A 25,601-nucleotide genomic window follows, 5' to 3' on the forward strand; every position below is an offset into this window, starting at 1 on the left:
CAGTGCAAATAAGGTATTAGGTGAACAATAGTTGAGTAAAGATATAAAAACAACAGTAAAAAGTGCCCCTGTGACAACGATTTTTGGCCCCCCTAAATGTGGAGTATGAAATAATTTTTACATAAATTTTTACTATTGTTTTTTTTTTTTACATCCGTTATTAGACAGTGGCAACGATGATGATTATGAACATGGTATTTTTCCTGCTAATGTCTGCAATGCAGTGAAGAAAACGATGACAACAATAACATTAATGTAACTGGCCCCAGCTTGGCCCACATTTACCAAAACGGGCGGTGTAGCGACTTATTGTTTGAATATGCAGATTGCCCCTTTAACCTTTGCTGACTATGACAAACACATCTATGAATGTAAACCAATTGTATGGCTACATCAGCACTACATTGTACTTTCAAGCACATGTCTACTTTAGTCAAATGGGCAAAATAACGACCAAATCAAACCTTGCAACCCTGAACTGTGCCTGAACAGACCTGAAATCAAGCTCTCGCGACGTTCTTTCGCCGGTCTCGGGTTTAGTGTTTGTCCTGCAAGTCTCGCGGTACTCGCAAACTGGTGGAGGGCCTATTCAAGTAGGTGTGCTTCATGGCGGTGACGGAGATTGCGGTAAATAACTTGCTAAATAAGTTAAATATGAACTCAGTTATTGTTGTCCCCGTCCTGTTTCTCATAGTTGTGAACCTACATATATTGTAGGAATTATTGGTTTATTCCCGTGAACCACGTTTAATTCACAAAACCTGAATGTAGGCATGCGGCCTTTATCAACTACTAGCAAGCTAAGTTAGCTAACTACTGCGACAATTGGCTCTAGACTAATGCTTTCTAGCTAAAATAAAATAAAGAAATTGCTAGCTCACTGGTAAAGATGTTAGTATGTTAGACTGCCTTGTTGGAATTACAATGCATGATTTAAAATAGTGATATGCTAGGTAGCTATGTTAAAGAAGATGCAACGACCAAGTTAGGTAGTTACGTTAGCTCGCCTCAACTATCCTAACGTTACTTACGATTGAGCTCCACCCACTCAAGTGTAGCAATTTAGCTAACAAGCAAGCGTATTACTTGCTTACGCGTCGCATTTTCTAGTAACTAGGGGTGTAACGATTCACCAAACCCACGGTTGGGTACGTACTATTGCGTTTTTGTTATCACGTTTCGGTACAGCGGGAAAATTAAATGCCATCCACAATGTTCCTGCCATTGTCTGTTGTGACAGGGTTGTTATGTGGGCCTCAGGTTTCCACTCTGATGCTGCGTTTGTAACTGTGGGAGGTGGGAATTTAACGTTACCAGTTGGATGCATTCATGTGATTTGAAATCGAGAATTGTCCATTGGAAAATGGTCAATTTGCCACCATAAACTAAAAGTACAACTTTCATGATTGTAACCAATTTATAGAGTTCAAAAACCACATTAATAAATTGTTTTTTATAAATAATGTTGCGTTGCATTTAATTACAGAAAATGCTGTTGGAGGCCATTTCGTTAGTAGGTGACAGAGGTCACCATGTGGGAGGTGGGTGCTCAGGATGATAGACACGTTTCCCAATAGGAATTAGTTGGAGGTCCATTTTTTCCCAATTGTATGTGGTAAATTCCCACTTCCATCTTCGAGAACGCACCAGTGCCAGATGCGTGACGCATAAACGGCTTGTGTCTGTAGCAAGGTACATCTACCACTCTGGGTTGATGGGTAAAGGGGTATCTGTAGCAAGGTACATCTCCCACTCTGGGGTAATGTGATGGGAAAGGGGCTATCAATGTTTAGTATGCGGCAGGGCTTGATATTAACTTTTTTAGCCATTTGTTCTTGGGACAAGACAGATTTTTTTTTACTTGTCCGAAAGCTTAAGCCACTTGTTCCAACAACAAAAAAGGTCCATAACACCATCAGCCAAAAGGGTGACTGAAAATTGGTGAAGTGCAAAGGAGAGGTCTGAAATAATTTTCGGTGCTTTTCCATACATAGATGATGTTATCGCCCCCAAGCGGCCATGTAATGGACCGCTGCGCATTTGGCTGGCGTGCTACGACGAGGGACGAGGGGCATTATGATATTGGCAAAATATATTTAGCGGAGCCAAACATTTTCTAATAGCCTATTCCACTCTGGTGGAGATGTGGCACGAAAGAGATGCCTAGGCTACTGTACATATCTAGCTCTGTGTGTAACGGCGCGAGTGACACCGTCACAGAGCCTTCCTGGCTGTGCGTCTTGTGATGGGTTGAAAATCATAATGGGCGTGTGTGTACAGTATATTCGTTATGTATCTTATTTATCTCGTGTACAGCATACAGAGCCTTTGAGCAGAAAATCTGTCAGACAGTGTGAGAGTGCCTGCTACAGCATCTCAAACAGCAAAGTCTTACCTTGCTTCAAAGTAGCCTAGCCAAATTCAGACCATATCCGTGGAGGCAATTGTTTTATATCAACTTTCTTTCATTGTCATTGTCCAAGGCGTCATATTAGCATCCCATGCTAGTTGTTGCATATTAGATCTCTCTTTCTAAATTTCTAACAGATATTTTCATCTGTCACATGAAACTGCTCGCATGTGTGGTGCGCTTTTGACAAGTGTTTTCCCGCTAATTGCATTGTGGAACAAACATTCGCACGTAGCCTACTGCATATTGCTGCGCTTATAATGTGAAGAAATAATAGTTTATCAACATTTTAGGCTAAATATTCTGATTTGTTGCATCAGACTCATTGCGTTTAAAGTTTTGCTTTATGTAGCCTAGGCCTGCTAGTTGTATGAGTTTGGGATCTAGTGTCCCTCAGCTGTCCCAGTCGGTTTGGAATAGGCTATTTCTTTCTCAACAAGCTGTAGATAAGTAAGGAAACTTCTCTACTATGGGGGATAGTAGATTGACATAGGCTAGTGATTTTGCTGTTCGTTTACTTACTCGTCTTGTTGGCTGAGAAAAAGTACATGCGGATAATTATGTAAGAAGGACCGCATCTTCGACTTGCATGTTCTGTTAATATGAATTACCATAATCTAAATGTGATTTCTGTTATTCTAAGCACCGTGGGTGGACTCCCTAATCAGGTTACTTACCCAATGCATATGGGTTCTGGTAAATTTCTCAAATGTCCGATAAATTCAAAAGTCACATTTTCTGAACCGAATCATTGTTTATTAACATGGTGCTGAAACCCCCTATTCTCAACCATGGAGAATGGGCGCATATCCGCGGCTATAAACTAAAAACAATAAACATAGCTTACTTATCGCTCGTGCAATTTATTTGGGAGGTGTGCTTGGGTTGCATGAAGGTCTGCATGGATGCAGAGGGGAGGGGATGTTGTGGTGTTTCTTTGCATTTCTTTCTTGTACCGGTATACGGGGATGATATCAGCCTAAATGTGTCAACAGCTGCATAGGCTATTCTCATTGAGTGTGGCGACATACGGTTAAAGTTTTATCCAACTCTCCTTCCATCAGTGTTTGAATCTACTGGGAAGCCAACATTTAACCAAAATTGAGATTTAAACAATGATGGAGGATCCTCCAATTCTGGTTTATCGACCCCGCACACACCATCGTACAGAACTAGTTCCCAGCTGCGCCTCACAAAAGGGCAGTTTGAAATGCAGCAATTAAGATTTGAATTGTGATTATATAGCCTGCAATGTTGTTTTTTAGCTCAGATTTACTCAAGGCATATTTTTTTTACATTTTGTAAATATATACATTTTTAAGTATTTATTTGGGTTCACAGTGCGGGTCGAACCGAGTTACCTGAAAGGTTCAGTACGAATACGTGTACCGTTACACCCCTACTAGTAACTAACTAGCTACATAGCGATCTAGTTTGCAAGTTAGCTAAGTTTGTATAAAATTAGCTAGCTTAGTTCATACTTGGTGCAAATAAAGGATTCCAAGCTTACCGCCTTGCAGCTGCTATCATGTTAGTCTGAAGGCATTTTCTCTCTCTCAGACTTTTTGAATTGTTAAGGCTTCCCATTCACTCTTCCCCCTGGGTTATCCTGCCTCTGAGGTCCCAGCGTTTAGCAGGTTGTAGGTAAGGAGCTCTTCTCTATGCACGCTTGTCTTGAGCGTCCCAATCACTGATGACTGGTCTTTGATATTGAGATTATCTGACCCCCCCCCCAGTACGAAATATGCACTGTGATGATTCCCAATCTGTACATAAATGATCCTTATTATGATCATAGTAGGAGAGAAATGTAGCCTACCAAATTTGCAGTGCTCAGCAAGTGTCATTCATTTCTCCAATTAATAAGTGTTCATGTCTCCTGAGGATGCTCATATGCATATTAATGTTTTTCACTGCTGTGGTTCTTCAGGGAGGGACAGCTCTGATGATGGAGAATGGACAGGGCACAGGCGCGAAGCTTGGCCTGCCGCCTCTCACCCCAGAGCAGCAGGAGGCACTCCAAAGGGTGAGCCTACTTATTACATGTACATGACTAAATACAGGTGTATATGCAATGTCTTTCCATTAGTCAGTTTGCCTGCGGTTGCATTATTCTCTCGCGTTTCCTTTTCTTTCATGCTGAATGACTTTTCTTCAGGCAAAGAAGTATGCGATGGAGCAGAGCATTAAGAGTGCCTTAGTGAAGCAGACCATTGCTCATCAGCAACAACAGCTTACCAACTTACAGGTGAGACGTGCAGAATTCTATACTCTTACAACTGCAACTTAACTCTACGTGTCGTTGACCATATGTTCTTATCTCTTTAACGCCAACCACTCAATTAAATGCTCATATCTAAGAGTAACTTGGACCATTAGCAAGATTGTTACATAGTAATTCGATATGACTATCTGCCCTGGGAGCTTTGTAGGTATGAAACATTACTTTATTGTTTAGTAGCACAAAACATAGCAGCACAGCTTATAAAGTATGTTTGTCTGCTTACGATGATAGGGTGGGTATATTTGTCCTCTTGTTTCTGCCTCTTTTTTTTCAGCTAGAGAAGATCAGCATGAAGACTTTGTTAAACATGTTGAATGCTTTGCACTTGTTTTCACATAGGGGTTTTGATTGTGGGGTGATGTTGTGAAATGGTTTTGGGGAAGATTTGAAGTGGGTGGCAGAGGGAAAGTCAAATCAGTCCTGAAAGCTTTTTATGGGGAGTGTGTAATGTCACTAAAAGCTGATGTATAGCAAAGGAACAACATTTGAAAAGCAAAGCTTAAATATATATCTAACCTACTTTTCAGTATCTTTTTCATCTTTACTGTCTTTCAGATGGCAGCAGTGACAATGGGCTTTGGAGATCCTCTCTCACCTTTACAATCGGTCAATAGACTATTACACTTTTTTCTCTGTGCGCTTTCATGATACAAAGGACTGTTACCCTTTTTTGATCGGCCACTCTGGGCTCCATCCTAGCCATTGCAGCTGACCAAATAACTAATATTTCAAAAGAAGACATGTTTATAAATATTATAATTATGAGGAACAAGTTCTTATACGATGTGCTGAGTCTGCTTAATTCAGTCTGGTTAAATCTGCAAAATGTAACTTTATATACGTGTGTATATATATGTGTGTGTGTGTGTGAGTTATACATCTGTCATTCTCATTGAAAGCAAGTCTAAGAAGCGGTAGATCTGTTCTATGTGCACTATTTCTATGCTTCCCATTCTTAAGTTTAGTTTAAGCATCTTTTACTTTCGGTTTTGTACACCAGCTTCAAACAACTGAAAATATAATATTTTTGGTTATTGAAAATACACTGCTCAAAAAAATAAAGGGAACACTAAAATAACACATCCTAGAATGAATGAATGAATGAAATATTCTTATTAAATACATTTTCTTTACATAGTTGAATGTGCTGACAACAAAATCACACAAAAATGATCAATGGAAATCAAATGTATCAACCCATGGCGGTCTGGATTTGGAGTCACACTCAAAATGAAAGTGGAAAACCACACTACAGGCTGATCCAACTTTGATGTAATGTCCTTAAAACAAGTCAAAATGAGGCTCAGTAGTGTCTGTGGCCTCCACGTGCCTGTATGACCTCTCTACAACGCCTGGGCATGCTCCTGATGAGGTGGCGGATGGTCTCCTGAGGGATCTCCTCCCAGACCTGGACTAAAGCATCCGCCAACTCCTGGACAGTCTGTGGTGCAACATGGCGTTGGTGGATAGAGCGAGACATGATGTCCCAGATGTGCTCAGTTGGATTCAGGTCTGTGGAACGGGCGGGCCAGTTCATAGCATCAATGCCTTCCTCTTGCAGGAATTGCTGACACACTCCAGCCACATGAGGTCTAGCATTGTCTTGCATTAGGAGGAACCCAGGGCCAACCGCACCAGCATATGGTCTCACAAGGGGTCTGAGGATCTCATCTCGGTACCTAATGGCAGTCAGGCTACCTCTGGCGAGCACATGGAGGGCTGTGCGGCCCCCCAAAGAAATGCCACCCCACACCATGACTGACCCACCGCCAAACCGGTCATGCTGGAGGATGTTGCCGGCAGCAGAACGTTCTCCACGGCGTCTCCAGACTGTCACGTCTGTCACATGTGCTCGGTGTGAACCTGCTTTCATCTGTGAAGAGCACAGGGCGCCAGTAGCGAATTTGCCAATCTTGGTGTTTTCTGGCAAATGAAAAACGTCCTGTACGGTGTTGGGCTGTGGACGTCGGGCGTCGGTCTGTTTCTGACCGTTTGAGCAGACACATGCACATTTGTGGCCTGCTGGAGGTCATTTTGCAGGGCTCTGGCAGTGCTCCTTCTGCTCCTCCTTGCACAAAGGCGGAGGTAGCGGTCCTGCTGCTGGATTGTTGCCCTCCTCCGGCCTCCTCCACGTCTCCTGATGTACTGGCCTGTCTCCTGGTAGCGCCTCCATGCTCTGGACACTACGCTGACAGACACAGCAAACCTTCTTGCCACAGCTCGCATTGATGTGCCATCCTGGATGAGCTGCACTACCTGAGCCACTTGTGTGGGTTGTAGACTCCGTCTCATGCTACCACTAGAGTGAAAGCACCGCCAGCATTCAAAAGTGACCAAAACATCAGCCAGGAAGCATAGGAACTGAGAAGTGGTCTGTGGTCACCACCTTGCTAATTGCCTATAATTTCCACCTGTTGTCTATTCCATTTGCACAACAGCATGTGAAATGTATTGTCAATCAGTGTTGCTTCCTAAGTGGACAGTTTGATTTCACAGAAGTGTGATTGACTTGGAGTTACATTGTGTTGTTTAAGTGTTCCCTTTATTTTTTTGAGCAGTGTATATTTCACAGCGTTTTAATGGTACAACGACTACTCTTTACATTGCTTGTTTTGTCTCACAAGCTGAAATTTAGGCAAACTTTTTGAATTTTTTCAACCTGGAAATGGCAGATAGAGTTCTGCATATTACACCTTTAATGCCCTGTCCACTGCACCATTTCAGAAGAAATGCCCTGAAGTACTTCCACTAGTGGCAACAGCTGTTAGTCAATGTTTTTTAAACTGAAAGAGATTCATAATGGAAATTTGGGATTTGTTTTGAATTCATACACACTGCATGGTGAAAAGTATGAGGGGACCCCTTCAAATTAGTGGGTTTGGCTATTTCAGCCACACCCGTTGCTGACAGGTGTATAAAACCGAGCTCACAGCCATGCAATCTCCATATACAAACATTGGCAGTAGAATGGCCAATACTGAAGAGCTCAGTGACTTTCAATGTGGCACCGTCATAGGATGCCACCTTTACAACAAGTCAATTTGACAAATTTCTGCCCTGCTAGAGTTTCCCCGGTGAACTGTAAGTGCTGTTATTGTGAAGTGGAAACGTCTAGGAGTAACAACAGCTCAGCCGCAAAGTGGTAGGCCACACAAGCTCAGAAAACGGGACCGCTGAGTGCTGAAGCGAGTAAAAATGTCTGTCCTCAGTTGCAACACTCACTACCGAGTTCCAAACTGCATCTGGAAGCAATGTCCGCACAAGAACTGTTTGTCGGGAGTGACATTGAAATGGGTTTCCATGGTCGAGCAGCCGCACACAAGCCTAAGATCACCATGCGCAATGCCAAGCTTCGTCTGGAGTGGTGTAAAGCTCGCCGTCATTGGACTCTGGAGCCGTTCGTGTTTCACCATCTGGCAGTCCTATGGACAAATTTGGGTTTGGCGGATGCCAGTGGAACATTATCTGCCCGAATGCATAGTGCCAACTGTAAAGTTTGGTGGAGGAATAATGTTCTGGGGCTGTTTCTCATGGTTCGGGCTAGTCCCCTTAAATCCAGTGAATGGAAATATTAACGCTACAGTGTACATTGACATTCTACATGATTCTGTGCTTCCAACTTTGTGGCAACATTTTGGGGAAGGCCCTTTCGAGTTTGAGGTCCATACAGAAATGGTTTGTCGAGATCGGTGTGGAAGAACTTGACTGGCCTGCACAGAGCCCTGACCTCAACTGCATCAAACACCTTTGGGACGAATTGGAACGCGAGCCTGGCCTAATCGCCCAACATCAGTGCCCGACCTCACCAATGTTCTTGTGGTTGAGTTAAGCAAGTCCCTGCAGCAATATTCTAACGTTTAGTGGAAAGTCTTCCCAGAAGAGTGGAGGCTGTTATAGCAACAAAGGGGGGGACCAACTCCATATTAATGCCCATGATTTTGGAATGAGATGTTTGACAAGCAGGTGTCCACATACTTTTGGCAATGTAGTGTATTTGAGCACAATACAAACCTTTTATTAGGGGATTGTTAGCAGAACATTTATTATGGCTTTTTGCTCTATAGCCTGAAATCGCTATGCAAATGTGGTTTTAAATATCAATGCAGGGAAGTTCATGTCTTCTTTATAAATATGATGTTACTTTGCATTGATTGACACTGAGAAAGCCAGCTTTGGTGTGGGGCTAAAGAGGGTTAGCAGTCTCTTTCAATAACTTAAATGAGAGACCTTCTCAAACCGGAATACCTTTTTGGCAATCTCAAATTTTATGTTGTAAAATAGGAAATCACTTTTCTCTTATGCAATAGATTAGGCTGTTACTAGTTCGCCTAGTTCGCCTGTGGGTGATAACGCAGCTATGCTTGAGTAAAAGGAACCAGTAAACTGCTTTCAGTGGTTACCCATCCCTCCCTCCCCTTAGAGACGTAAGTGTGAAATGCTTTCCTCAGGCTTTTTATCTTTGTATGGATGCTTTTCAACTGATATACAGTGTTGTGAAAAAGTATTTGCCCCCTTTCTAATTTTCTCTACTTTTGCATATTTTTGATACTGAATGTTATCAAATCTTCAACCAAATCCTAATATTAGATAAAGGGTTCCTGAGTGAACAAATAACACAACAATTACATATTTCATAAACAAAGTTAAGTATTTGTAGACTCAGGTTCCCTTTATCTAATATTAGGTTTTGGTTGAACATCTGATAACAGTTCAGTATCAAAAATATGCAAAAAGAAAGAAAATCAGAAAGGGGGCAAATACTTTTTCATGGCACTGTAGGTGTTGATTTAGTTTGTTGTCCGTGTTGAAATGTCATCTCATATACACCCCTGGACTACAGGTCAGTTTCAAGGGCTAAATGTTAGTGAGGGGCATGCATGTCCATCACCACTTTTGCTTTCACGCATATAAATACAGTAATGATACAGATTTTTTAAAGTTATGTAGCTGTATCTGCATTTACAAAATTGTTTATCTGAACAAAAATATAAACGCAACATGAAAAGTGTTGGTCCCATCTTTCATGAGCTAAAATAAAATATCCTAGAAATGCAGAAAAAGCTTATTTCTTTCAAATGTTGTTTATTTCCATGTTAGTGAGCATTTCTTCTTTGCTAAAATAATCGATCCACCTGACAGGTGTGGCATATCAAGAAGCTTATTTAAAAAGCATGATCATTACACAGGTGCACCTTGTGCTGGACACAATAAAAGGTCACTCTAAAATGTGCAGTTTTGTCACACAACACAATGCCACAGATGTTTCAAGTTTTGAGGGAGCTTGCAATCGGCATGCTTACTGCAGGAATGTCCACCAGAGCTGTTGCCAGACAATTTAATGATAATTTCTCTACCAGAAGCTGCCTCCAATGTCGTTTTAGAGAATTTGGCAGTACGTCCAACCTGCCTCACAACCGCAGACCACGTGTAACCACGCCAGCCCAGGACCCCCACATCCGGCTTCTTCACCTGTGGGATTGGATTGTCTGAGACCAGCCACCTGGCCAGCTGATAAAACAGGAGTATTTCTGGAAAAACTCACTCTGATTGGGTGGGCCTGGCTCCCTGGTGGTTGGGCCTGGCTTCCAAGTGGGTGGGCCTATGCCATTCCATGCCCACCCAAGGCTGTGCCCCTGCCCAGTCATGTGAAATCCCTAGATTAGGGCCTAATGAATTAATTCAAATTGACTGATATCCTTATATGAATTGTAACTCGGTAAAATGGTTGAAATGGTTGCATGTTGCGTTTTATATTTTTGTTCAGTAGAGATAGCAATAGTCACAAATCCATTTTTCAGGACTCTTTATTTTGCATATGTCCAGATTGCATCCATCCCTGACATTGGCCTGTATGTCTATTGTTGGGAAAAGCAAATACAATAGAGAATTTAAAATATTCCCAGTGATTTACATAATGAGACCTCAATGTAAAAAATAAAATAACAAAAATACAGTTTATCCAAACATCTAGATTTGATTTTGTGTGTTCTTTCTTTCTTTGGCCCCTTAAGCATCATGGTGTGTTTTTCTCCGTGGTTACCAGGTGGCGGCTCAGCGGCAGCGTGCTCTAGCCATCATGTGCCGGGTGTATGTGGGCTCCATATACTATGAGCTCGGGGAGGACACCATCAGACAGGCCTTTGCCCCCTTCGGCCCCATCAAGAGCATTGACATGTCATGGGACTCAGTTACAATGAAGCACAAGGTCAGTTTATAGAGCATGCTCAAACTACATCGCTACACAGAATTGCAATAGGGTTAGAATTAGAACTGCATTAATCATATGAATGAAACTTTTGATTCACAACTGGAGAATTTGGCATGCTCGTGTTTGTAACTGTCTCATGGGTCTATTGTCTGTGCGTGCAGGGCTTTGCCTTTGTGGAGTATGAGATCCCGGAGGCTGCACAGCTGGCTCTGGAGCAGATGAACTCGGTCATGCTCGGGGGCAGGAACATCAAGGTGAGTGGCCTGGAGAGGCAGCCTGTCCTGCGCTGTGGAAATGGACCACTCAGAACCCCCCCCCCCCCTCTATACCCCTGGAACGAGCGGTGCTCCTGCTATCAACTTTAATATTTTCTATCGAAGATGCATGGAGACAGTTCGGACATCCCCTTTTCTCATTTATCTCCTTGTGTGTAACTGAACTATTTCTGGGTGAATCACTAATTGGTAGTATCTCTAATTCTGTGTATTTAAAGCCACTCATTTCATTTTCTTTCTTTGCTTGTATGTGTGTCCATTCATTTAAAGGTGTGTGTGTGGTTGCATGTGTGTGCGCACATGTTTGTGTGTGCGCGGGTGTGTGTTTTTGTGAACGTATGCTCTGTCGTCTGCTTCCATGATGTCATCACCACATTGTTTTAGTGACCAGTTTCTCTAGGATACCCGGGCAACGTGTGATGATGCGTTGCTCTGTGTCCGAGATGTGCTGATGATGGGCTGCGCCTGGTTGGTGTTGCTTGGCCGCCCCACCTGGAGCACAGATCATATACTACATAGCCGCTCAAAGAGACGCTTCAGACACTAACCTATAGATGACACTTGTTAGAGGAGATACCTCTGAGACATGTCGGTCCCTGACAGTGTAGTGCCAGCCACGGGTCTTGTTCATTTATAGCTATTTCCACTAGTTGATCCTCAGCTGCAGCTCCGGCTTAAGGCAATCTGAACAGGCCTTTCTTTTAGTGTTGGTCAAACATGCCTGAGTGAGTGAACAAGTCATAGTAGCAGCTTTTACAGTATAATTATCTTCATGAATTTCAGATAGGCTATACTTTTCTTTTAGTTTCATGATTTCTATTGTACGTTTCAGTTGATGATTTTGAAGTGATTAAGTTGTTGGTATGTTATGGTCTAGAAAGAGTGAGAGTTAAAGAAAATAGTGTGTCGATAGAAGACATTGTCTCTAGACTAGTGCAGGTTGTCACATTTCATATCACTCTTATTACCTTAGTCCTGGTGGACAGATGCAGTTTAGCACGGCTAGTGTGAACTTGGCTAAGAATACATTAGGCGGCAATTACAAAGAGAAAGCGGCTCCTTTAGATCTCTAATAGAGCATTTCCATACAGGATTGACCCCAAAGGCTCAGACTTTTCTGTTTACGTCTATGTGGGCTGGCACCCATGTCTTACCGGGCCATGGCTCCCGCGGGCCTACAGCCAGGCCACTGGTACTTTTCAGCTGGCATTTGCATAACAATGGCTAACTTGAGCAACTTCTCACAAAGCAACCGTTTTGATTATGCAGAGGTTGTTAATTCTGCTCTTCACATGCTTCACTGTCAGCCCAGATTCCCTAGTATAACATAAGTGAGTATACACTCGTGTAACACTGGTGTTACAGTTTGAAAAGCAGTGTAATTGCGTTGTCCTGAGTTGAAGGTGTTAAGTGGTTTTGGAGCTCGGGGTGTTGCGTTGCTTGGTCAGTGGCTGTGACACCCCACTCATTGGCCCTGTGCTGGTATCTGTGCTGTAGGTGGGGCGGCCAGGTAACATTGGTCAGGCGCAACCCATCATCGACCAGCTGGCAGAGGAGGCACGCGCCTACAACCGGATCTACGTTGCCTCCGTCCACCCCGACCTCTCAGACGAGGACATCAAGAGCGTCTTTGAGGCCTTCGGGAGGATCAAGTCCTGCACGTTAGCCAGGGACCCCACCACAGGAAGACACAAGAGCTTTGGCTTCGTCGGTGAGCAGAGAGGCCCCTGGCGGGTGGCGGCCCTCAGGATGTGCTGTTGCTGTGTATTTGTCCTCCTCCTAACTCCTCTCCCCCCTCTCTCCCTGGCAGAGTATGACAAGCCCCAGTCGTCCCTGGACGCAGTGTCCTCCATGAACCTGTTTGACCTGGGGGGCCAGTACCTGCGGGTGGGCAAGGCTGTGACCCCTCCCATGCCCATGTTGACCCCCACCCAGCCTGGTGGCCTGCCCCCCGCTGCAGCCGTGGCTGCTGCAGCAGCCACCGCTAAGATAACGGCCCAGGCAAGTATGATTCCCTTCCAAAGGGATCTATTGGCCTTCCAGGTAAATATACTTCTGATGCACAGTACCAGTCAAAAGTTTGGACAAACCTACTCATTCAAGGGCTTTTCTTTATTTTTACTATTTTCTACATTGTAGAATAATAGTGAAGACATCAAAACTATGACATAACGCATATGGAATCATGTAGTAACCAAAAAATATTTTATATTTTTCAAAGTAGCCACCCTTTGCCTTGATGACAGCTTTGCACACTCTTGGCATTCTCTTAACCAGCTTCACTTGAAATGCTTTTCCAACAGTCTTGAAGGAGTTCTCACATATTCTGAACACTTGTTGGTGTGTTTGGTCATTGTCCTGTTGAAAAACAAATGACAGTTCCACTAAGTGCAAACCAGATGGGATGGCGTATCGCTGCAGAATGCTGTGGTAGCCTTGCTGGTTAAGTGTGCCTTGAATTCTAAAGAAATCATCTACACTGTCACCAGCAAAGCACCCCCACACCATCTCACCACCTCCTCCATGCTTCACAATGAAAACCACACGTGGAGATCATCCGTTCACCTACTCTGCGTCTCACAGACATGGAGGTCTCAAATCTCGACTCACAGATTTCCACCAGTCTAAGCCAATTTCATCATAGCGCTTGATGGTTTTGCGACTGCACTTTTTGAGTTTTTGAAGTTTTCTGGATTGACTGACCTTCATGTCCTAAAGTAATGATGGACTGTCGTTTCTCTTTTCTTATTTGAGCTGTTCTTGCCATAATATGGACTTGGTTTTTTACCAAATAGGGATATATTCTGTTTTCCACCCCAACCTTGTCACAACACAACTGATTGGCTCAAACGCATTAATAAGGAAAGAAATTCCACCAATTAACTTTTAACAAGGCTCACCTGTTAATTGAAATGCATTCCAGGTGACTACCTCAAGAAGCTGATTGAGAAAATGCCAAGTGTGTGCAAAGCTGTCATCAAGGCAAAGGGTGGCAACTTTGAAGAATCTCAAATATAAAATATATTTAGATTTGTTTAACACTTTTTTTGGTTACTACATGATTCCATGTGTGTGATTGCATTGATTTGATGTCTTCACTAGTATTCTACAATATAGAAAATAGTAAAAAATAAAGAAAAACCCTTGAATGAGTAGGTGTGTCTAATCTTTTGACTGGTACTGTAGGTAGCTAGGTGTAACCATAATTAATAATGTACTCAGTAAAGTTTTAATATAATAAAGATACATGTAATTTGTGTATAAACCTTACTTTTCTGATTTTCTGTGTGCTTTAAGTAACATACTCAGTGTACAAAATATTAAGAATACTCTTTCCATGACATGGACTGACCAGGTGAATCCAGGTGAAAGCTATGATCTCTTATTGCTGGCGAGACAGGTTAAAGAAGGCTTTTTAAGCCTTGAGACAATTGAGACATGGATTGTGTATGTGCCATTCAGTGGGTGAATGGACAAAATATTTAAGTGCCTTTGAACGGGCATGATAGTTATATATTTAAAAAATGTATTTCATCAAAATATAGTAGGTGCCAAGCGCACCGGTTTGTGTCAAGAGCTGCAAATCTGCTGGGTTTTTCTTGCTCAACAGTTTCCTGCGGGAATCAAGAATGGTCCAGCCAACTTGACACAACTGTGGGAAACAATGTAGTCAACATGGGCCAGCATCAATGTGAAACGCTTTCGACACCTTGTAGAGTCCATGCCCTGAAGAATTTAGGATTTTCTGAGGGCAAAATGGGGTGGTCCAACTCAATGTAGGAAGGTGCTCTTAATGTTTTGTACACAGTGTTTATTTTGATGTATCCTGCAGTTCTAGAATTTGATATAATATTTGATGAATTTATAATGCATAACCCTTGCAGGGCATTCTAATGTATTCTACTGCTGTGTGTTTGCACAACAAAATGTGCTGTGCCATATCTGCTTGTGTTGTGATGTGAGCTCAACCTAGTTGCAAAAGTATTAGGGATGTAACGATTCACCAATTTGCATCGGTCCCTGATTCTGATGTTTAATTAAGATACAAGTGCATCGGTCCGCAGACCCCAAACGATCCAAACATAGCATGCGTCTATTCAAACAACATAGCATGCATCTATTCAAACATTACGAATCGCCGGTTTGCAGTGAAATTTTTTTCGAACCAAAATCCAAATGAGACCGTGTTCAGCTGCCTCTTTAAGGGCGGGGGGTTACCATGGTAACAGGCCACTCGAGTTTTGTCAGATGTGTCTGAGATTTGGGATCTGACTTGGTGGTATCTTTGCTATTAGGTGAAGCAACAGACTCAAACTAATGTTGAAAACAACTGAGCTTGTGAACAAAATGTAAATAGCCAAGAAAGAAGTGGACAAAGTCTCACTTTGTAGACTTTTAAGAAAATTAGACCAACTGTTATGCCTGTGGGCAGCACCTCCAAAAACAATTCTATCAGCACTTCACTCAGTGCGCACAGCTCCCCTGCCAGGCAGAGGATTTAGCAGCTATGAAACAAAACAACAGCAAAATGTGAAAACAACTACTGCAGAATTTTTCTGCTATAAATCGCAACTCGCACATGTGCTCATACAGACTTTTGACTGTTTTTATTTGCGAACGTAATGCTCGCACTCTACAGCCCTGCAAATTGAGCAATACCTAAAGCTACCCGTTACCTGCCAATACCTAAAGCTACCCGCAGGTGGCGGGTGTTTATTTTATGCCCTGGTTCCAGGCCTAAATCGGTCACTGATTTAGAGGGGAACAATGAAAGAAAGCAGTGGAACTGGCTTCGTGGTCCAGAGTTGAGTTTCAGGACTATAGACATCATTTACACACACACACACCAGGGTTTCTGTTAGGAAAATGTTGCGCTGTACATTTGACCGGAAGCATTTTAATTTACCGGACACTTGAGAAATATGACCCATATGGTTTGAGTGCGTAACCTGATTTGGGCGTCCACACACGGTGCTCAGAATAACATAAATCACATTTAGGTTAAGGTAATTCATATTAACAGAACATGCCATTCCAGGATGCAACGATATGCGGTGATTCTTACTGAATTCTGGTGTCCACTTTGAATATGTTAGAATAACTTTCCACATTTATTTATTGAAATTTAGAAAGAGAGGAGATCTAATATGCAACAACTCATTTTGGTTTCTTATATGACCTAAGGTTGTGCCTTTGGCTACTGGACAATTAAAGAAAGTTGATATAAAATAAATGATCTGAATTTGGCTAGGCTACTTTGAAGCAAGGTAAGACATGCCTCATAATATGTAGTAAAACGCTCAGGTTTCAAACCATTAACTATGTTTTCAAAATGCATAATGCCTCCAGCTAATTACAAAGTGGTGTGACGAGCTGATGAAGCCTGCGTTCCGTCAACTATGAATTTGCTGTTTGAGATGCTGTAGCAGGCACGCTCACGCTGCCTGACAGATTTTCTGCTCAAAGGCTCTGAATGCTGTATACGAGATAAATAAGATACATAACGAATATACTGCACACACGCGCTAATTCAATTCTACTCAATTATGCAAACTAACCTATACACTGATAAGCATGACCAGTCAAATGTATTTCCATCAATTAATAGGCTAAAAAGCATTATTTTGCAATTCGATTTTTTTTCTTCTCCCAGTGCCAATGAAATGTTTTGACTTTTTATTATCGGCCAAAAGCTGGCTATTACCGGCAACGCTGACAAACACACACACAGAAGTTAGCAATTTTTAAATGTATTGTTATTTAACCTTTATTTAACTAGGCAAGTCAGTTGAGAACAAATTCTTATTTCCAATGACAGCCTAACCCGGCCAACCCTAACCCAGACGATGCTGGGCCAATTGTGCGCTGCCCTAGGGGACTCCCAATCACGGCCGGTTGTGATACAACGTGGAATCGAACCAGGGTCTTTAACGACGCCTCTAGCACTGAGATGCAGTGCCTTAGACCGCTGCGCCACTCAGTATCGCAGTATTTTTTTCCATGGCAAAAATGTAAACACGAAACAGACCAAATTCTTTGGTCCTTTAAAAACCTGCTGTATGTAAAATATTGTGTGCTTTTGCTCAACAACATATTGATCTTCTAACACTAGGGGTTTCCTCAAGAAGTTAAATCCACTTTGTTTTGTTTCCTTGCCCGGATACTAACGAGTATAGCGATACTGGTATTGTCCGGCCCTAGTGTTTATGCAACGAACGTTAGTGAACCAATTCGTTCTCTAAACAAACCGAATTGTATTGAATCATTTCAAACTAAAACATATCGTATCGGAGCCCATGTATCTAGATTCGAATCGTATTGAAAGGTAAAGATCTCTTAAAAAGTATGTCCTGTGACTGGCCCTTGCTTTTGTCATTTAATGTACTAGGATAATACTGAGATGCTAAAGCTCCTCCTGTAAACTAATTGGGCGTGTAAGCTAATTACACCCTGGAGTCTCACTGCTCAAGCATGCAGTCCCATTGCTATATCTGGCAGTGGCACTGACATTAGTCATAGTTTTGTTTAGTGATAAATAGTAGTCTTGGGAGTTTAGTGGATGTTTATATTATAACATATTAACAACTTTTACTGATAGAATATTGTCTGGTGAGATGCAGAGTAGAACACTATACATGCTGTATGAAGTCTGACTGTGCCACCTCACTGTGTTTTCCTGCTAATGCGTCCCGCCCCTCTCTCAAGGAGGCTGTGACCGGGGCGTCCATCTTGGGGGCGATGGCTGGGGCAAACCAGATGGGCCAAATGGGTTCGATGGGACAAATGGGCTCGATGGGACAAATGGGTTCGATGGGACAAATGGGCATCCCTCAGGCAGTCATGGCTGCCCAGGCCCCCGGAATGATCACAGGTGTGTATTGAGATGTGTCAGTACAAAGGGTGTTGTCCACTGACTTACACACTCACTTAGGTCTGTTTGAATGTTTTAGAGCAGTGGTTCCCAAACCTTTTATAGTCCCATGCCCCTTCAAACATTCAACCTCCAGCTGCGTACCCCTCTAGCACCAGGGTCGGCGCACTCTCAAATGTTTTGTTCCCCCATCATTGTAAGCCTGCCACACACACACTATGCAATAAATTTATTAAACATAGGAATGAGTGTGAGTTTTTGTCACAACCCGGCTCGTAACAAAGAGCTCTTATAGGACCAGGGCACAAATAATAATATTATAATAATCAATAATTTTGCTCTTTTATTTCGCCATCTTAGATATAAAACTTTATATCTTCATCGAAAATTGTGAATAAGGTTAATGAGCAGGGTGTGCTTGAAAGGATGTAGATAACTCTGCAATGTTGGGTTGTATTAGAGAGAGTTTCAATCTTAAATCATTTTCCACACACAGTCTGCCTGTATTTTGTTTTCATGCTTGTGAGGGCCGAGAATCCACTCTCACATAGGGCATCAGTGTCTTAACAGCGCGATTTGCCAAGGCAGGATACTCTGAGCGCAGTCCAATCCAGAAATCTGGCAGTGGCTTCTGATTTAAATTCAATTTTCACAGAACCGCTTATTGCAATTTCGATGTGGCTCTCTTGTTCAGATATCGGTAAGTGGACTGGAGGCAGGGCATAAAAGGGATAACGAATCCAGTTGTTTGTGTCATCTGTTTCGGGAAAGTACCAGTGTAATTACTCACCCAATTCACTCAGGTACTTCGTTATATCACATTTGACATTGTCCGTAAGCTTGATTTCATTTGCACACAAAAAATCATACAATGATGGAAAGACCTGTGTGTTGTCCTTGTTAATGCAGACAGAAAAGAGCGCTAACTTCTTAATCATAGCCTCAATTTTGTCCCGCACATTGAATATAGTTGAGGAGAGTCCCTGTAATCCTAGATTCAGATCATTCAGGTAAGAAAAAACATCAACCAGATAGGCCAGTTGTGTGAGAAACTCGTCATCATACAATCGGTCAGACAAGTGAAAATGATGGTCAGTGAGAAAACCTTAAGCTCGGAACTCAATTAAAAAAAACTTGTCAATACTTTGCCCCTTGATAACCAGTACACTTCGGTATGTTGTTAAAGCGTTTCATGGTCGCTGCACATATCATTGCATAGTGCAGAAAATACACGAGAGTTCAGGTGCCTTGCTTTAAAAGTTAACCATTTCACTAGTGTCCAAAACGTCTTTCAAGCTGTAAGGCATTCCCTTGGCAGCAAGAGCCTCTCGGTGAGAAGGGTTTGCGTTTTATATGGTCAGCTACCGTGTGGCTCGGACAGGCAAGCCCCATGCTATCGTGGAGGACTTAATTATTCCTGCTGCCACGGATATGGCTGGGACAATGCTGCAGTGTACCTAAGTGGCGTCAGGAGCAACTGCTTGCACGCGTGTTATTTCTCCACTATGCCTCCCTGTCATGGCTTTTGCGCCATCAGTACAGATACCAACACATCTTGACCACCAAAGTCCATTTGATGTCACAAAGCTGTTCCGTACTTTAAAAATATCCTCTCCTGTTGTCCTGGTTTCCATTGGTTTGCAGAAGAGGATGTCTTCCTTAATTGACCCCCATAAACGTAACGGACATGTACCAGGAGCTGTGCCAGGCCCGCCACGTCTTTTGACACATCCAGCTGTAACTCATAGAATTCACTGGCTTGTATGTGAAGCAGTAATGGTTTCAAAACATCTCCTGCCATGTCACTGGTGTGTTGTGAAACAGTGTTGTTTGATGAAGGCATTGTCTGTATAGTTTTTTGGGGCCTTTTCCCCCAGCATTGTCCCAGCCATATCCGCGGCAGCAGGTAGAATTAAGTCCTCCACGATAGTATGGGGCTTGCCTGTCCTAGCCACACGGTAGCTCACCATTATAAAACGCATCTAGCCCCTTCTTATTAATGGTATGTCTTACTATTCAAAAGTCGTCTTAATTCTTGCTCAAAAAAACTCCTGTGGCATATTTTTCAAATTTGCATGTTTCATTTCTGAATGTCTGCGCAAGAGTGAATGTTTCATGGAGTTCAGATTAGTACTTTTGCGCATATAACACACTGTGGCTGAGGAATGGCACTACTCCCAATATAAGTGAACCCCAAATCAATGTAGTTCTCATCATATTTGCGCCTCTTCAATGGTCCAAGTCCCTGTCTGTTCAGTGCTTTCCTGGTTAAGGGGGCAGTAGCTCTTTGACTGCATCAGATTCACAACTGTCAGTGTCCATGCTAGCTGGGCTAACAACAAATGTAGAATTACTGATGCTAGCATTGGATGTGCTCGTGGAAAAAGAACAACTTCTGTTGTCGACAGGTGCAGGTGTAGTACTGCTGGTAGTAGCAATACTACCAGTAGAGCTGGTATGTGTCTCTATGGACGTGGGCCTTACTTTTTTAACTATTTATACATTTTTGAGCAAACAGAATGAGCAGCAGCTACGTTTGGCAACATACAGACCGTTAGTGGAATTCCCGCGAGTGAGTAACAGTTAATGTGATTAGATGTTAATTATTTGACTAGGCTACCTGTATTTGACATTGTGCTGTTATTTCGCTGAACACTAGATGGTTTCATTTTATTTTTGGCAGTGAAATGAGGCTACTTGGGCAAGAACCACACAGTTTTGAATCACTGTTTTATTTGGAGTTCCCCCGATGGCAGGAGTATCCCAGTTTGGGAATACCTGTTTTAGAGAATAAGAGGATCGTTTGAGTGATTTAAAGTGTGTCCTTTATCTACTCAGTGTAACAATGTTGAGGGAATTATCTGGTTAATCAGGTTACTGTTTTTTTCCATCTGAACCTGGTCATTAAATTGTGTTGTAAAATCTTGACTACAAATAGGTTGACATGAGACCGATAAGAGAAACAAGGGAATTGCAACAGAAGATTTGACTCTTATGAAGGGAAATTCATGCATACTATGTCTCATAGAAACTATATCAATGGAGATGTACACTGAGTAGGGCTGTCCCCGACCCCAAAAAATATTGGTCGATCATGAGTTGTTTTTTTTCGACCAAACGACGAAATTACGAAATGTTCAACGAAATGTTCAAACATGTATTTTCCCATATATAGACACACCCTATGCGTTTTAATAAAATGAACTATATGTAGGCTACTGAGCTTGTCTGATGTTTTAAACAAAATAATGAACACACACAAATGACTCGAGGGAGCCAGATATCAAGCCTAACCAGAAGGAATAAACCTGTTCCCAAACCATCACCTGCTGCTGCTGGCCTTCGCAGATTCTGCTATTACGATCCCGAAGTTGCCAGTAACTAGGGGGTTGGTAAGCTTTTCCATTTGGAGTGCCAATTTATCTTACCATTTCTACCGATCTGCGTGCCAGTTATGATTTTCATGCAACAGTTTCATTAATTTTATAATAAAGTCAGATCTCAGATTCACTTGTGTGATTAATAAAGATTATATCTAAATGAAAACTATTCAAATCTAAAAATTACTTTTATTGCCATTGTTTTTACATAGTTGCCAGTCTACATAGAGCCAACAAATAAAACATTGCAGCCTGCAGGTAGAAAATATGATAAAAATAGATCACATTGGCTACACATGGCCTGTCTGCAATGAACTTGAAACATTGTGTTAATTATCGACTTGGTCCAGCCTGAAGCTTGCACTAACAAACTTGCAACATTATATAAAATATTTGGGACACTCAGTTTCCAGTGAGCTCCAGACAGACACAGTACATATACTACTGGTGATACTGGTGTGTCGTCCCAACGGCCTCCGTAATAGATTAGTCCACTGAGACAGGCGTCAATCAAGATGTGCCATAATTATTACATTTTTAATTTTAACTGGACAAACAATTATTGGCTGACCAACAGCATATCGACAAAACAATCGCCAAGTCAACTAAAAGGGGTCAGCCCTAACACTGAGTATACAAAATATTAAGAACACCTGCTGTTTCCATGACATAGACTGACAAAGGTCAATCCAGGTGAAAGCTATGATCCCTTATTGATGTCACTTGTTAAATCCACTTCAAATCAGTGTAGCTGAAGGGGAGGAGACAGGTTAAATAAGGATTTTTATGCCTTTAGACAATTGAGCCATCGATTGTGTATGTATGGCTTTGGTAGTAGGTGCCAGGCGCACCAGTTTTTGTCAAGAACTGCAATGCTGCTGGGCTTTTCACGCTTAACAGTTTCTTGTGTGTATCAAGAATGGTCCACCACCCAAAGGACATCCAGCCAACTTGACACAACTGTGGGAAGCATTGGAGTCAACATGGGCCAGCATCCCTGTCGAATGCTTTCAAACCATTGTAAAGTCCATGCCCCAACGAATTGAGGCTGTTCTGAGGGTAAATGGGGGGAGTGGGGTGCAACTCCAATATTAGGAATGTGTTCCTAATATTTGGTGTACTCTTGTGCATATTTGTATGGCTGACGCATGTAATTGTCCCTCTCATGTCCCTGAAGGTGTGACACCAGTGCGTCCAAACCTGCCAGTGCTGCCCCAGGTGGGCCTGGTCAACCCTGTGCTGGCCTCACCGCCTGTGATCACCAACCCAGCCCAGCCCAACCCCTCTCTGCAAGAACTGCAGAAGAAGAAGCAGGAGGAGAAGGAGATGCTGCAGGACGGAACAGGCCAGGAGATGTTGAGCGACCAAGAACACATGAGTATCTCAGGCAGCAGCGCCAGACACATGGTCATGCAGAAACTGCTGAGGAAATCAGAAGTAAGACCAGACATGAAGATAAAGATATTTCAGGGATGCAAACTTGTTGCTTTTTATTTATTTTTATTTAGCCTTTATTTAACTAGGCAAGTCAGTTAAGAACAAATTCTTATTTACAGTGACGACCTACCTGGCTTATAGGCCATCCACGTGAATTGTGTAGATCCGAGGAATATGCTTCTCATATCGAAATAATTGACTGAGGACAGAATGCATCCCTACCGGTTCTACAAAGTGAATATCAGAGTCATCAGAATGAGTGCTTCGTCCAATATCCATCTGTCTCCGTCCACTCTTTCTGCGCATCTCCATCCGTTTTAAAATGTAATTTAGCCGTGATAACAAGCTGGGGTGTGCAGACTGATAGGTTTTCTGTTTGTTTAATTATTGGAGTGGGTCGCAGTGCAAGTGAAGTAGACAAATTGTGTCTATTCATTTCGCCTGTTACAACCAAGAGCACAGACCATCCTGACTAGACTTTGCTGTCATGTAGTCATAGAGAAATGCCATAAAGGAAAAACAGTGACAGCCATGCTTGCACCTTTATATCTAGACCACTGTGCCACCCGGGAGGCCACCTCAATGTAATTTTAAGCTTAATCAGAAATATTTTTTGTTCCTAACTTTTCAAAGTTTGGAGCAGTGTGTGTGGGAGGGAGAGCGTAATATACGGTCTAAGGCAGGGGCGCAACTTTCACTGGGGACGGGGGGGGGGTTCATGTGTTCCCCACATTCTGAAATTGCATATTAGCCCCCCTCAGTTTTATCATTGGAATGTGATACTAAACGAGGCAACGGTGTGCTTTAGGACCATGCGGACACCTCCGAGCAATCTGGTAGGCTGTTTGGAGTGTTATGTCCCCCCGACTTCTAAATCCAAAGTTGCACCCCTGGTCTATGGAGTAATGTAGGCTAAATATGGTTTCATATAGTTTTTTTCCACTTACTGCCACAATGACAGTATGCATTTATATTTCTTACTACATTCCGCCTGCCCAATCACATGTAGGCTTTTGGATATGAGCAAATCAGCCATTTTCTGCAGAAGCCTATTCTATTATACAGTGAACACTGAAGGTAAATTCAATCTGTTGTATTGAGTAGAGGTGTAAATATCAGAAACAGTTTTTTGTGTAGCACATGTGCAGAACGTATAGAAAAGGGAAACAGGACGCAAATAAATGTTTTCTTGTACTTCTCACCGATTTTAAATGTGTTTCTGTGGTAAAAAAGGTAACCTTTTTGGGCCCTTACCAGTTTGCTTCTGTGATATTTGCCTTGTTTCGTGGCATAAATTTCACAAAAGGTGCAGTACTTTCACTGAAAATTTTATATTTTTTTGCTGTAGTGTGATTTGGATTGGAATACATATTGACATGTTGTCGTACTCGTCCCCAGTCTACGGTGATGGTGTTACGGAACATGGTGGGGCCAGAGGACATCGATGACGACCTGGAGGGTGAGGTAACTGAGGAGTGTGGCAAGTTTGGTGCCGTCAACCGAGTCATCATCTACCAGGAGAAGCAGGGCGAGGAGGAAGATGCCGAGATCATCGTCAAGATCTTTGTGGAGTTCTCCATGGCCTCGGAGATGAACAAGGCCATCCAGGCACTCAACGACCGCTGGTTCGGGGGTCGCAAGGTCATCGCAGAGGTCTACGACCAAGAGCGCTTCAACAGCAGCGACCTCTCCGCATAAACTGTCTGAAATGGTCGCCCAACCCCCTTCCCATACCCGTTGCTCAAATTCACTTCAGCCGCTCTCACTGCTGCTAGAGATTTGAGACTCTTTTTAACTTGTATTTTTTTTTTATTGATGTTAATATTATTAATGGTCTCTTTTGAGGGATTGGTTAAGAAAGGAATGTTTGCACCTCTTGGATTTAGTCTTTTCACCTACTGTGAAGACTTGATTTCTTTTTGTATTATTTGCAGCTTTTTTGTAATCAAAGTGAGAAGTTATGATTAGGTTTTACCCTCTTAAGTTTGCCAATGTTTGCTCTTTAAACATTGTTTTTAGAGCCATTGGTTCCAGTTTCCTCACACAAATAAATTCTTCAACTATGCAAATGTCTGTTGTGAATTTCTTATGGGTTTGGGATGGAAAAATCCTTTCAAATACTAATATTCCATATTTGACATTACAATAGAACATTAAATCATATCAGTTGAAACAATTAACAAACACTTAACTGTACTGAACAAAAATATAAATGCAACATGCAGCAATTTCAAGGATTTACTGAGTTAAAGTTCATAGCAGTCAATTGAAATGCATTAAATCAAATCAAAGTTTATTTGTCACGTGCGCCGAATACAACGGGTGTAGTAGACCTTACAGTGAAATGCTTACTTACAGGCTCTAACCAATAGTGTGAAAAAAAGGTGGGTGTAGGTAAGTAAAAAAAAAAAAAAAAAAAAACGACAGTAATAAGACATTTTGAAAATAAGAGTAGCAAGGCTATATACTATTGAGGTAGTATGTACATGAATGTATAGTTAAAGTGACTATGCATATAAGATAAACAGAGAGTAGCAGCAGCTTAAAGGGGGGGTGCACACAATGCAAATAGTCTGGGTAACCATTTGGTTACCTGTTCAGGAGTCTTATGGCTTGGGGGTAAAAACTGTTGAGAAGCCTTTTTTGTCCTAGACTTGGAACTCCGGTACCACTTGCCATGCGGTAGTAGAGAGAACAGTCTGGCTGGGGTCTTTGACAATTTTTAGGGCCTTCCTC

At 42.3% G+C, this 25,601-nt stretch overlaps 1 protein-coding gene across 5 annotated transcripts; it reads left to right on the top strand.

Annotated features, from left to right (window-relative positions):
- Positions 1-472: 472 nt before the first annotated feature.
- LOC110535654 (poly(U)-binding-splicing factor PUF60) lies at positions 473-24,928 on the top strand. Of its 5 annotated transcripts, XM_021620783.2 has the most exons (12): positions 480-627; positions 3,971-4,054; positions 4,341-4,436; positions 4,569-4,658; positions 5,250-5,300; positions 10,738-10,899; positions 11,064-11,156; positions 12,675-12,888; positions 12,988-13,220; positions 17,883-18,048; positions 22,606-22,865; positions 24,264-24,928. In XM_021620783.2, the coding sequence occupies exons 3-12, from the start codon at positions 4,356-4,358 to the stop codon at positions 24,561-24,563; spliced, it is 1,650 nt and encodes a 549-aa protein (XP_021476458.1). In that variant the 5' UTR covers positions 480-627; positions 3,971-4,054; positions 4,341-4,355; the 3' UTR covers positions 24,564-24,928. The 5 variants fall into 5 exon arrangements, with proteins under 5 accessions (XP_021476461.1, XP_021476457.1, XP_021476460.1 ...); XM_021620782.2 differs by lacking the exon at positions 3,971-4,054 and having other exon boundaries at positions 474-627; XM_021620784.2 differs by lacking the exon at positions 3,971-4,054 and having other exon boundaries at positions 562-627; positions 12,988-13,178.
- The last annotated feature ends 673 nt before the right edge of the window (positions 24,929-25,601 follow it).

The sequence above is a fragment of the Oncorhynchus mykiss genome, chromosome 11 (genome assembly GCF_013265735.2).
Source record: "Oncorhynchus mykiss isolate Arlee chromosome 11, USDA_OmykA_1.1, whole genome shotgun sequence".
NCBI lineage: Eukaryota > Metazoa > Chordata > Actinopteri > Salmoniformes > Salmonidae > Oncorhynchus > Oncorhynchus mykiss.

Bases quoted from the DNA above. Each gene is read 5' to 3' on its own strand.
- LOC110535654 (XM_021620782.2), top strand. From the start codon at position 607: ATGGCGGTGACGGAGATTGCG. The intron at 11,157-12,674 runs GTGAGTGGCCTG...TCTGTGCTGTAG, and splicing joins TCGGGGGCAGGAACATCAAG to GTGGGGCGGCCAGGTAACAT. The intron at 18,049-22,605 runs GTGTGTATTGAG...ATGTCCCTGAAG, and splicing joins GGCCCCCGGAATGATCACAG to GTGTGACACCAGTGCGTCCA.